Below are 13918 nucleotides of genomic sequence, written 5' to 3'. Positions count from 1 at the left end.
TGTACTCGACCAGATATTTTACAGCACTGTAATCTGACTCCGACTGGTTCGGTGGCAGCTAATGTTAGTCCCCAGTAATGGCAGAGCCGGTGTCCCCTTCGGCCCCTAAATCCACACCTTGTAAGTCCCCCGAGCAGACCCCAGGTGGGATCCAAATGATCAAAGGGATATGACCCACCTTACCTCCTATAAGGAGTTGCTTTTGCATGGACTCTGTCACTCGGCTGTCCGACATAATAATTGGGCAAAGCCATATGAAGTAATGCAGGATTTAAAAGAAAGCCCAGGGGCCTTTCTACAGCGTATTCGGGACACCATTCTACAGAACACTAATGCAGACCCCGATGATCAGGCAACTGAGTCAATTATTAAGGGAATTTTTACGAGCAGAGCAGCCCCTGATATTAAGAGAAAGTTACAAAAAAAGGAGGATTTAATGGGCATGACCATGGCACAAATCTTAGAGACTGCAAACCGAGCTTATAGTCTGAGAGAGACAGAGAAGGAGAGAAAGCAAGTGAGATTGATGGTAACAGCGGTACAGGCCGGCACTAAGAGAAGTGGCCGGGAAGGAAGGGGCCATGGACGTGACCGTCCGGGCCCGCAGGATAGACGACTGGGTTGCAACCAGTGTGCCCTGTGTCAACAGGAGGGACACTGGAAAAATGAGAGCCCAAAGAGGAAAGAAAAGGGGGGTGCCCCTATGATGGCGATGGCGGAGCAGGAATAGGGGTGTCAGGGGAGATGGACCACCCTACCCCCGGAACCCTGAGTAAAGATGTGGGTGGGAAGCTCAGAAATAGATTTTTTAGTGGACTCTGGAGTGGTCCAAACGGCCATAAATCAGCCTCTTCAGTTGCCAGTAGCAGATTCCCTTACTGTGGTGGGAGCCATAGGCAGGGACACCAAGTGCCCAGTGTATGCCCCAGCGGAATGCGCTTTGGGAAACAGGACTATATCCCACAAGCTGGTATACCTCCCTGAGTGTCCAACACCTCTGCTGGGACAGGATCTGCTTTGTCGCCTCGGTGCCACCCTGCATTTTACTGAGGACGAAATAACCCTTACCTTACCCCCTGAGAATGCATGGATCATGACCCTTGCAGTTGAGCCCTCAGCCATGCAAGCCCCAGAATGGAGCCCGTGGGAAGACCAGGTGTACTTCCTTGTGTAGGCATCAGGGATTCCAGGAAAGGCCACCCACCAGACCCCCATTACTATTCAGCTCATACCAGGGAAAGGCCCAGTGCAAGTAAAACAGTATCCAATCAAGAGGGAAGCCAGAGAAGGTTTACAGGAAACTATAGATCGATTCCTAATGTATGGTATTCTCTGGGAACGTCAGTCAGCCTGGAACACTCCCATTCTACCCGTACAGAAGCCTGATGGCACGTATCGGCTGGTACAGGACCTAAGGGCAGTCAATGACCGGGTTAAGACTCTGCACCCTCTTGTCCCTAATCCGTATACCTTATTGGCTTCTATAGGGGGACAGTATACCCATTTTTCAGTCCTTGATCTGAAAGATGCTTTCTTTACCATCCCAGTTGCCACCCCGTCACAGGAGATCTTCACCTTCAAGTGGGAGGACCGAAAAAGGGTTAAAAAGCAACTCTGCTGGACAGTGTTGGCCCAGGGATTTAAAAATTCCCCCACCCTCTTTGGCCAGGCTCTGGCCAGGGACCTAGAGGAGTGGGATAATGAGGAGGCCCTCCTTCTGCAGTATGTAGATGATTTGTTAATTGCCACTGTGGGCCAAACCCCCTGCCTTAAAGCCTCCATGAGCATCCTGAATTTTATTGGACTCCAGGGATATCGGGTAGCACGGAGTAAGGCTCAAATTGCCCTCCCAGAGATACGGTACCTCGGGTTTCACATATGGCAAGGGGAGCGTCAGCGTTCAAGCGAAAGAAAGGAAGCTATCTGTCAAGTTCCTACCCCAAGTAACCGTAAGCGGCTCAGGGCATTTCTGGGTATGGCAGGCTTTTGCAGGATATGGATCCCAGAGTTTGGACTGTGGGCTAAACCCCTCTACGACTGTGTAAAAGGAGCAGATCATGACCCCTTCTATTGGACCCCAGAGGCTGACAGGGCATTTAAAATCCTGAAAAGAAAATTGATGGAAGCCCTGGCTCTGGGCCTGCCGGATCTCTCTAAGCCATTTCAATTGTATGTACATGAACGAAGGGGGGTGGCCCTAGGAGTGCTCACACAGCTGTTAGGAGCATGGAGACGTCTTGTGGCTTATTTGTCTAAGCAATTGGATCAGGTTGCAAAGGGTTGGCCGGCATGTTTACGGGCGGTCGCAGCTACTGCCCTAGTGCTTGAAGAAGCCGAGAAGCTAACATTGGGAGGGGTTATGCAAATCTATACTCCCCATATGGTCCGAGCCTTATTGGATGCAAAGGGAGGGCTTTGGCTCACCCAGGCTCGGTACCAGGCTAAGCTGTTAGAGAACTCTGACGTCACCTTACAGCCTTGCCCCTCCCTTAACTCAGCCTCTCTCTTGCCAGAAACAGAGGAACAGAAACATGACTGTTTAGAGATCATAGATGTCCAGTACTCCAGCCGTCCAGATTTAAAGGATGTACCCCTCCCAAATGCAGATTATGAGTGGTGCACTGATGGTAGCAGTACTGTAATAGATGAGCAAAGGAGGGCGGGTTATGCTGTTGTGACCCTCCATGACACCGTGGAAGCTGAAGGTTTGCCTGCTGGGACCTCTGCCCAGCTTGCCGAATTAGTAGCCCTGACCCGTGCACTTGAACTGTCAAAAGGAAAGCGGGTCAACATTTTTACTGATTCAAAATATGCTTTTGGTGTGCTGCATGCTCATGCTGGCCTATGGAAGCAAAGGGGAATGCTGACAGCCCAAGGCTCCCCAGTCAAGTACGGGCCCCAAATCCTCCGGCTCCTAGAAGCCGTACAACTTCCCTCGGAAGTGGCAGTGGTACACTGTAAAGCCCATCAAAGGGAGGATCAAGATGTGGCCAGAGGTAATGCCCGGGCAGATAGAGAGGCTAAGCATGCTGCCACCCTGCCATCCCCTCAGACTGAGAACGCCCATATGCATGCCCTTATCCCATCAGTAGGGGAGCTTCCAACCCCTCAGTACACTGGGGAGGAGAGACAGCTAACTGACAAACTCGGTCTCTGGGAAAAGGAGGGATGGCTCCATTCCCCAGAAGGGAAGGTTCTCTTACCAAAAGGGCCTAATCCGGCCAATGCTGCAGAAACTACATCAAACCACTCATGCTGGCAGGGAAGCACTTATCCAGCTAATGGGAAAATACTTTATCACTTCTGGACTCCGACCCCTGACTGCCCAGGTACAAGCGGACTGCTTAGTCTGCCAAAAGAATAACCCCCGACCGGGACATCCTGTGCCACCAGCTGCCCTAGAACCCACTCCGGGCCCTGGACAAGTGTGGCAAATAGACTTTACTGAGTTTCCCCGGACCCAAGGGTTCAAATATCTCCTTGTCATAGTGGATCGGTTCAGCGGATGGCCAGAAGCCTTCCCATGCCGTAACTGCACTGCCAGAACAGTGGCCCTCAAGTTTGTTAAGGAGATCATTCCTCGCTTTGGACTCCCCCCGTGGATGGAATCTGACCACTGGACACACTTCATGTCAAAAATCATTCAAAGCATCTCACATGCCTTACAGATCCCCTGGAAACTCCATACGCCCTGGAGACCGCAAGCCAGTGGGGTAGTGGAGCGTACCAATCAGACCCTTAAACGGCATCTCTCAAAAGTGTGCCAAGAAGCCTCACTGCGATGGCCTGATGCTTTGCCCCTCGTCCTACTCCGTATCCGCGTTCTCCCAAAGGGTAGATTAGGGCTCAGTCCCTTTGAAATTATGTTTGGAAGGGCATGGCCTGTGAATGGCACCCCGGTTCTGTCAGGGGAATGGGAGTTGGGTAATGGTTTGTTGTCACAGTATATGTGTTCCCTGTCTGCTGTTCTCTTGTCTCTTCACAGGTATACCAAGGATTCCCAGCCTCTCCCCTTGGACACTCCCGTCCACTCCTTACAGCCCGGTGACTCTGTGCTTGTTCGCACCTGGAAAAATAAGCCTCTCCAGGAAAAGTGGAAAGGACCCTATACTACCCTGCTGATCTCCCATACAGCGGCAAAGATCGAGGGACACAGAAACTCAAGGTTGTTGAGTGTTCTCAAAGGGGGGAGTTGTTGGGGACACTGGGGCATGGCCACTAGGTAACTCGAGGGGATGGAAGACCACGAGTGTTGATGAAGCCCCCTCGCACTAGGCCCAGGTGTCCTTGCGCCCCCCCCCGCCTGGAGGCACACACAGCAGTTATGCTGAGGATCTGCAACAATATGCTGCAGAGTCAGATTGCTTGAAACTAAGCAAGGCCAAACAGGGCAGATATGGAAGAACAATGCTGAATAAAGCAGCTTTATGTACAGTTTAACAAATGATACAGAGAACCAGGGAACTAGCTGGGAACTGGATTGGCTGGCTATATGGATACTTGGGGCAGCTTGCTATTGGATAAGTATGCTGGGAAAAAGGATGTATAAAAGCCTGTGTAACTTTCTGCTCTGTGTGCAGGATTTGAGATTTTATTCTCCCTGTACCTTTTTGCAGCTGCAAATAAACTTTTCTGCTTCTCCACCCCGTTGTGATTATTGGGTGTAGCACACCAGGTAACGAACCAACTCAAGCTGTTGTTCAGCCTCTCGGCACTGGGTGCCAGCAACATAAGTTTATAATTACATATATATATAGGGGGAGTTCTGTAGATTAAAATAACCCACACCATTTTAAAATGGCAATCATATTAACCTCACATTTAAAAAGAATTTGTCTGGTTTATTTTTTTGCTGAGGGAACATACCTACCAGGGTACTGATCTTCTGTGCCAACTATAAACCTTAACCAGAAAAAGATAAATTTTATCTATCAATGTCAGGAATTAGTCATCTGTGAGGTATGTTCTCTCAACAAATGATATTAAATATAGAGCTGTGATGATAAAACAAAGGGTTTTTGTTTAATTTGGTAGCGAATCTTGTTAGAAGAACAAACAGTAAGGGTTCTAAACTGGCAGGGTGCTGAACTGAATGGGAATTGGGGTCACTCAGCACTTCACAAGACCAGCTATTTAATCCTTACAATATTTTTAAAGGGTCTGTCACAGCAGATGAAGCTTTAAAGTTTCTTATATGTAAACGTATCTCTTAACTTTCCATTGATCTTTTGTCATTGTCCCTGCTATTGTGGCTAACCAGAAGAAATTTTTACTTTCAAACAGCAATGATTATATCCTGTTCATAGGTCACATCCTTCTACTAAAAATCATAGGCACTGACTTTCTTCTTTCCAGATTGGTGCTCCACCCTCCTCTGCTGCGAGGCTCCACACCCGCTCCACCGTTTCCTCCAAGGACCCGCCCGCCTCTTTCCACCCCTACTCTGTCCTCCCCACAGCGCATCCTGCCTGCCTGCCTGCCTCCAAACAGCTGATCAGCGGATGGCTGGTGGGTGCTAAGCACCCGCTATTTTTTTTCGAGGCGTTGGCACCTATGACTAAAATCATAATGCTGAACTGTAACAGCAAAATTATTGAAACGGCAACATGTTGCCATCAGTAACAGAGGAATGTGGCTTCATTGTAGAATTGGGCATGAAGAAAGATTAGACTGCAGTAGAAAAAAACCTTCAATCAAGGAAATATCGAATTACAGAAAAATTACACTGATCCTTTATTTAATTTATGTACAAGTCTGTTTCCTCCAAACTTGTTTCCCAGTATTCCCTATACAACCTGATTTACAATGATGTAGTCTCACAAACTACCAAATGTAGATAGAATCACAGAACCAGTGTTAGAAGGGACCGCACGGGTCATCTAGTCTAACCCCCTGCCAAGATGCAGGATTTGTTGTGTCTAAACCATCCAAGACAGATGGCTGTCCAGCCTCCTTTTGAAAACCTCCAACGAAGGAGCTTCCACAATCTCCTTAGGCAGTCTGTTCAATTGTCCTACTGTTCTTACACTTCGGAAGTTTTTCCTGAGATTTTATCTAAGAGTTTGTTAGTCCATATTGTACTTGGCACAGAAATTATATGAGAAACCAGGGATGGCAACCTTATTCCAATAAATCTCTCATCTGTGTCAGTCAGGTTTGTTTATTATTATTATTTAAAGGGATACCACCAACTTGAAATCTAAGTTTTTTTTGTTTTTTTTTTAAAAGGAAAAAGTATTTTCAGGTACTACACCTATTCTAGTCCCCTGCCAATTTTTTATGGTTTTACAAATCACATCTTCATATTTTCTCAATGCTCTTCTACTCCCTGTTGCTGTGAAAGTCCCACAGTAATAACAGAGAAAAATGCTGCCAACTGACCACGTAAGAGTGCTGTCAAATGCATAAAGAAAACAAAATGAGAAAAATAATCAGAAAAATTCCCCCCTCCTGGCCACTCTTTCACTTAAAGCAATCTTAAGTGTATCCTTTTATAACAATGGGCAAAACACTTTCAGGGAGAAGTGCAATTTAAAGCTGACTTTTACACCAAAGGCCAGGACCAAAAGAAAAAAAAATATAGCATGTATTTATACAATGACCCTGGTACTTGCTGCTGAGAAAAACTGGTGAGATCACATGGATGTAGTGGGTAACACTCAATAGCAAGAGCCATGGGTAAAATACTTCATTGCAAAAGCACAATAGTACTCCTCCACTGAAATTTCCAGAACTAGTGGTCCTGTGAATCACATAGGGAAAAGAAGAGGAGGATTCAAATGAGGGTGTTCCCAGAACACAAACTACCAATTATCTACTTCCCCTGCATTCCAAATTCCAGAACTTAATATTTAACAGGTAGTAAAAACTATAAAGGTACTCGTTTCTGCATCAAGGTTTCTTTTGGTAGACTGGACTATAGTGCAGTGCTAGCGACCTGATGGGGAGCTGACTATAGGCTCCTGAACTTCAAACTAGTAAGAAGCAATGCAGGAGAACACTTGCAACCACTACTGAGCATAAGAGACCATAAACACGCTCACCTGTAGGGCTATCCTATGACATATTTTTGATTTGGAAACTTGGAAGAAAGGGGGAACTTTAAAGCCAGGAGCCATTAATGACCCAGAAAAAAGGTGGAGGGTGAAAGCACTCTTGATAAGTTATTGACTCGTGTGGCATTAGCAATCATAGGAGACATGAGAACCCAAAACTTGAATATCCATATGAGATGTCCACCCCCCCAAAAAAATAGAAAGTTACCTTTGTTTGTTGATGGTGTTTCACTTTTTACGGAGGTTGCTGCTTTACAAGTAGTGAAAGAACAAGAAGCACCTTGGTTCACATCTGCAGTAGTGTCATTAGTCACAGCCTGCGAATGGCATCTACAGTGACATGGCAATGAAGTCTCTGGTTTTTTGCACTCCTTTTCACATGAGAACTCATCCAGTGACTTCTCTAAAAACAGGACAGGAGACGGTCATTAATCTTCTGTTATAAAAGCATAACAACAGAGCCACATTGCAGAAATAGGCTCTCTCCATACTGTAGGAATAATCAGATAACAGTAGATTTTGTCGGAGCTATAGCTTGTAGTCACTGGGGCCACGACAGTTGCACAACTTTACAAAACAGATATATGGAAGTCATTTACAGAAACCCTACCCATTCAGCTACAAAAAAAGTACAGTAGACTCTTTGAGTTAATACTAACCACAATCTTAATCAATAGAGTAAGCATTATACAGGAAGGAAAAAGATGCACATATATAGATAAGATCCATCACAGTTCCTCTGAATGGGTATACAAGCCATACTGACCCATAGTATACAAGGTTGTACGCGAGTATAAGAAAAACTGAAAAATTCCCTAATTTAGCAGGTTTTGAGTCCTAGCCAGAAATAAGGACATTATCTCCACTACATAAAGAAAACACATGTAAACTCAGTTTTCCCCAATGAAGGCAGCACAAAGTCTTTCAAACAGTAAACAGAGGGAGACTTATTAATATTACTATGTACTAATTTGGGCTTGCACTTTGATCTGGTCCATTAGTAAATTATGGGTGTAGTCTGTATTGTGTATTTTACTTAGATTATAAGCCTTTTGGTTAGGGACTCCATCTTCCTCTATGTATTGTATAGACTAAGCATACTATGAAAACTCTAAAATAAAGAATAATAGTTAAAAACAATTACAATAATTTACAGAGCTGGAAAACATACATTTTCCAGTTCACAATGTCATAAATTTCAGATAACCAAAAACATTTTCTTTAACTATCCTGATACTTATATTGCCACCTTAATATAACATTCAAAGCCATATCCATTTTAATATAAAAATAACGGTGATTAGGTCTACTATCTTGATTGTCCATAAAGCTGGCATCAACCATTGGCATAAGGACTGACAAGGAGATTTGGGTCCATTCCTGAAACTAGATTTCTGAGGTTATCCACAGACCTAATTTATTTATTAATGCAGACAATCCTTGCTAACTGAAACTGGGCATATAGGCATTGTGAGATAACTTACCATGCAGAGACTGCTGCCATGATAATACAGAACAAAGTAACGCCAAACTTTTACCACTTCCTGTGGGGCTCTCCAACAAACAATGTTGCCTGGAATTTAACCCCCTAACAATCTGTAAAGAAAAAATAAAAAGTTAATAGCTCAGAAGAATTAACAAGTAAACTTTCACGTTGTCTCTTTGGGAGGGGAAGGAGTGTAAATATATATTTATCACACTCCCATCAGCGACGTGCAGTAATCTTCTGTGTCAGCAACAAGACAGTAACTAAGAAAGAAAATGAAGAACATCTCCAGATGACGCCACAGGGATTATTTTTTTTTAAAGGCAAGCTGAAAGTAATTTCCTAAATGGAATTTGACGAGGTCCTCAAAAGTTCATACTTTTGAAAAAAAAAAAAAATCTCACAGGACCACAAGTGGTCATTAGGTCTTGGTTTTCTCTCAAGTACAGACATTTGCAACACCTCTCACTATTCTGGAACATAGGTTCAGTAGTGACTCAGATCGGATTGTCGACTACCTCCCCATATAGCAGCAACACCTGATCAAGGGCTTGTCTACACTTGAAACGCTGCAGCTATACTGCTGTAGTGCTTCACTGTAGACACAACCTCTGCCAATGAGAGGGATTCTCCCACTGGCATAAGTAATCCACCTCCCTGAGAGGCGGTAGCTACGTAAATGAAGAATTCTTCTGTCAACCTAGCACTATCTACACCGAGGTTAGGTCATCTTAACTACGTCGCTAAGGGATGTAGAGTTTTCACACTGCTGAGCGATGTAGCTGGGTCAACCTAACCTTTTAGTGTAGATCAGGCTCAAGTCGGAATCTGTTTATCCTTAATGTCATAGGAGCAAAGAATGATGGCAGGCCATTAAATACTTCCTTGTCATAATTTAAGTTTTAAATGTAATACGTGGAAGATAAAACATCTATTCCATCAATAAAATGAAAACTTACTGGGTTTGTACTGTATCTTTTGATCAAAAGATAGCAGGCATTTTGCTGAAGCCTTCCCCTTCTGCACTTGCAATATCAAATAATTATTTTAATACATAATTTAACAAGATATTTAGTGTGTATTCACCCTAATACTCCAAAAATATAACTAAGCTCTCCCTCACATATATGCAAATACAGGATGTTGTTGCTTGTATTGTAATGGAAACACTGGCGATATTGGAGGTTCTGAATTCATATCTAAAATTCCCTTTTAAACTTTTAATTTACTACAGGTTCAAAATTATAACACTACATAAACTATTAAACCAATAGATTTTAATGACAAGTCTACTTACTGCATTCATCATAGCAAGCTGTGAAGGGTAAGCCTTGCAAGGAAAGACAATCTTCACCCCACCAATGGTATATTCTGACACTACCAAAGACATTGTCAGGGTTCTTTTCCCTTATTTATTTCAAATTTATGTCTGCAATGAAAATGAAAAATGTTGACAAATCAATTCTACCTCAGCAGCTATCAGAAATCTGCAAACAATATAAGGCACCAGATAAAACTGAGTATAAACTGTTAAGGTGATTTGGGGACTAGGTGGTTCAGGATATTGGCTATGGTGGGAATATAGTGCTTTACACCTATAGGTCACCAGTTCAAATTTAGCCCATCTTAGTAATGACAGCAAGTTATTACCATCTGAGGACTTTTCAGTAATTTAAGTGATATAATAATAATTACTAACATACTATATGTATTACCTTTTGGAATAAAATCACTCAAACTGGACTTTGGCCAGGATATTGGTTTAGCACCCCAACTCCTGTGAATAACACTTTGGGATCTTTAATAATCACAAGCAATCAGTTCCTCAGTTTTACTAGTTAGCTAGAACACCAAGACAGTGCATCCTGTGGTGATATGGCTGAGAAGAATGGTTTCCAGATAAGATTTTCCATCCTTATAGCAATTTATAAACATTAAAAGGGACGCTATACGTTTAAAAATCAAATGTTTTAAATAAACATTTCTTATCTAGGTTATTAATAATGTAATTATTAAAAGAGAAAATATAATTTAACTGTCACTATTTACAGTGATACTTTTCATTGTCCAAAGTGAGAGATGTGCAAAAAGTTAAGAGTTGAAAATGGTATATAGTCAGTTTCATGTTCAAAAGCTGCAATGTTTGGATTTCAAACACTGAGGGGAAATATAGGGTAGCTTGTTGAAAAATAACTCTTCACTATATTTTTTTAAGGTTGAGAAAACAATTCCCACAGGTCATACGTTATACAAAAAACTTCTTTTTACAAAGTTAAAATTTGGGACCAAATTTAGCAACATCCCTTTCACTGATGAATTCCCTAACTGAAAGGTCACAGTCTCAGTGGACCACCATCAAAAGGCCATCATAACGATTGGTATACGCAGCACCATCATAAACAATCTCGCAGGAAGGACTCTACCTACCAAAAAAAGAGAGGACTGGTACCCTCAAATTACAACCTAACCTACCCTGGCCCCCCAAAAAGGGACAATCACCTGTCCCAGGTTTAGTAAATTTTCCCTCAAATATACTCAGAAAGGCGTTGGGTCCCTCTGAAGCAAAAACGATTATTCGTATTGTGCCCAAAGTTTGCTAAACTTGCTTTATGCGAGAAAACAAGGTCCCTATCAGAAAAGTTTTCGCTCTAAATAGACAAATCCAGGGAGAGGGACGCAGGAAGTGGAACGAACCTAGCAGGACGCTGGTCCCCAGCTTATTTAGCCCCAGTCTCTGCTGATATTTTTGTTTTTGCTATTTACAAACAGTAAGAAGTTTTGTATCGATATTGACGCGCCAGTGAAAAGTTTTGTGTCTGTGACATAGGAACTGAGCCCTGGTGCAGCTCGGGGGGGGGTGGGGGGGAGAAGAGGAGGAATAACACGTCTGTTTGGTTTTTTTTATTATTATTATTTTTTTTTCTGGTATGCCTTATTTTCTTCGCACACTTTCCCCCACTTAAAAAAGGGCAAATAGGGGTGGAGGGGTGAAGAGAGACCCTCCTACACACTCCTCAACCCAGCAACAGGAAGATGACAGGGGTCTCCCCAGATCCCGGACCAGAGGGGAGATGTACGCAGGGGTCTCCCCCATACGACACCCCCCCCCACCCGGGGAGCTATTGCTGGGGCGCCACATACGTCCCCTCAACTCGCACAAGGGGCCGATCGCCGTGAGCTCTCCCCAGGCCGGGGGAAGGGGGGATTCCCAGAGCTCCCCCCCGGGGAAGGAAGTCGGTCTCCCACAGCCCCCTCACAGCGAACGCCCGTCCCGCCTCCATTTTGAATGCAGCCCCCCTCCCCGCCGGCAGCTGGCCACGCCTCCCGGCCCGTGTCCACGGTGTGGCGGGAGGCCACCCCAACTGCCCGGGCCGGTTACCTCAGAGAGCCGGGGGCAACTCCACCCGCGCGTCAGTTTCTTCGAGCCTTCCCGCCTCCAGCTCAGCCGAGGCCCCCCGACAGCTTCTACACACCAATCACAGCCAACAGGAAGGCGCTCCGCCGCAGCCAATCAGCAGCCTCGTCGGCCAATGAGCTCCCGCCTCCGCCCCTCACTGCTGGAGCCAATCACGGAGGGCCAAACTGGTGCCCAGCAGTTTTCTTTAGTTGCCTAGGTAACCAAGGGCAGGGGCTGGGGCTGATCCCTGCCCCGCCCAGTCTCCTTTTCTGGCGGGGGAGGGGCTCCTCCCCCGAGGCTGAGACCATAATGGCCAAGGTGTGCTAGCATCAGGGCCACATCGACACACTGGCCCTGCCCCCACTTGGCCAGGGAGTCTTCACAGCCCTGGGCCCTGCTGGGGCACAGCAGGCTAATGCCGGGACCTGCCTTCACCACCCTCTGGCAGGCCCTGGGCCTGCAAGGTCAGGGCGAGGTGGCACAGCCTAGGGCCAGGCCCCCACAAGAATTGTACAGCGCAAGGCAGTGCTGGGCCCTCACTGAGTGCAGGGGGTGACACTCAGCCATCGCGAGCCTCCTGGCCTCACAGCCTTGCAGAGCTGGAGTTGATTTGTAATTGCTGCCACTTGCGCCAGGTCCTCACAGTCAGTCATTTGCCATATTAGGTTGCAGTGACATCTTGTGGGACATTGGTCCGAAATGCTTAAGTGTTCCATGCTGGGGCAGACAGGCTATGATTTGCTTCTGTAAGTTAAGGGGTTTGGGTTGATGGCTTCCCCCCCTTAAATATTCATTATTTCCTCTGCACAACTGAGGTCCACGTGCATAGACAGGCCCCTTGTCTTGTTCAAGTTTACTTGGTTTTGCATAAGTATAAAGACAACTAGCTATTCCAGCTGTTTGATTCAGTTACTTATAGAGCATCGTGCTTTACAGGCAAATAAAAGACATTTCTGTCCTAACCTTAACTGTAAGCAGGGAGAGAGAGAGCTAGGAACACACCCTGGCAGAAACAAACAAGAGGGCAAAGTCAGTGCTAGTGCTGAGGAAGGATACGTCCTATCAGTCTATCCATTTGTTGACTAGGTCTGTAAAAATATCTTGATATTACTATTTGAATAGCAGTAAGTATACTAACAACTATGATATATGCAGATAGCTATTTGATTAACCAGACTTTGGGACACATCTGTCTTGCACCTGTCCATGCTCTAACCATACCAGATCTTCCCTATCCACTTTGGCCAGTATTGTATGTAGTGCCTCAGGCTCCCAACCCATGGAAGTTATTAGCCTATATGATGAAAGATCAAACAAAATACAGACTATAATACAAAACAGTTACAAAATTCATATACTAGTAATATTGTTGTTCACTTTTTCATTTTAAATAGCTCGTAACTATGTAGGGGTTGGACGGCTCAGGGACTGGCAAAAGGATACATCAATGATATTAGTTTAAATCAAGCCCAAATCACTAGTAACCAAAAGTCTTGGTGATTTGAAGACTAGTTTGTACCCTCTGTAAAGTGAGATATTGTTCCACACTGGTTCTTAAAAGTGACAACACATCAAAACTGACATGCTTGGAATAGAGTTGCCATGTCAGCTTACTGCAGTGCAGAGTTGCGTCTGAAGTAGGTGTGGCATTTTAAACACATGAAATTTCAGGCACACAAGATAATGCATCTTCTGCAAGCTTAAAGGTGGTAGTGGATCTTTGGACTGACTGATAAAATGATGAAAGCCCTCTACTTTAAAATAGGAGGGGTATGGCAGCAGGGAGCATTTGGCAAAGCATCTGGTTCTGGAATTATCTTCCACTTAGTTAATTTAGAGTCCTAAATAAAGATAGGAAATGCTGCAAGACACACGAATTCTTCCCTAGGGAAGCGCCTTTCGTTTAGAAAATCTTTTCCTGAACAGGTTTATTGGGGGGGGCGCGGAATAGGGGGTTCACATTTCAAACTTTACCTTTTA

At 44.8% G+C, this 13918-nt stretch overlaps 1 protein-coding gene across 3 annotated transcripts in view; it reads right to left on the bottom strand.

Annotated features, from left to right (window-relative positions):
* The window catches only part of BRIP1 (BRCA1 interacting DNA helicase 1), a 132538-nt gene extending 120528 nt beyond the window's left edge, over nucleotides 1-12010 (bottom strand). For all 3 annotated transcript variants that reach the window (XM_048824513.2, XM_048824514.2, XM_075120715.1), the window contains exons 1-4: nucleotides 11921-12010; nucleotides 9839-9970; nucleotides 8540-8651; nucleotides 7264-7458 (exon numbers count right to left, since the gene is read on the bottom strand). In XM_048824513.2, coding sequence (XP_048680470.2) covers nucleotides 7264-7458; nucleotides 8540-8651; nucleotides 9839-9931 — 400 coding nt within the window. In that variant the 5' untranslated portion in view covers nucleotides 9932-9970; nucleotides 11921-12010. The remainder of the gene's footprint in view (nucleotides 1-7263; nucleotides 7459-8539; nucleotides 8652-9838; nucleotides 9971-11920) is intronic.
* Between the last annotated feature and the right edge of the window lie 1908 nt (nucleotides 12011-13918).

This window comes from Caretta caretta, chromosome 17 (assembly GCF_965140235.1).
Source record: "Caretta caretta isolate rCarCar2 chromosome 17, rCarCar1.hap1, whole genome shotgun sequence".
Lineage (NCBI taxonomy): Eukaryota > Metazoa > Chordata > Testudines > Cheloniidae > Caretta > Caretta caretta.
Note: the sequence above shows the minus strand (reverse complement) of the source record. Positions and strands in the feature narration are given on the sequence as shown.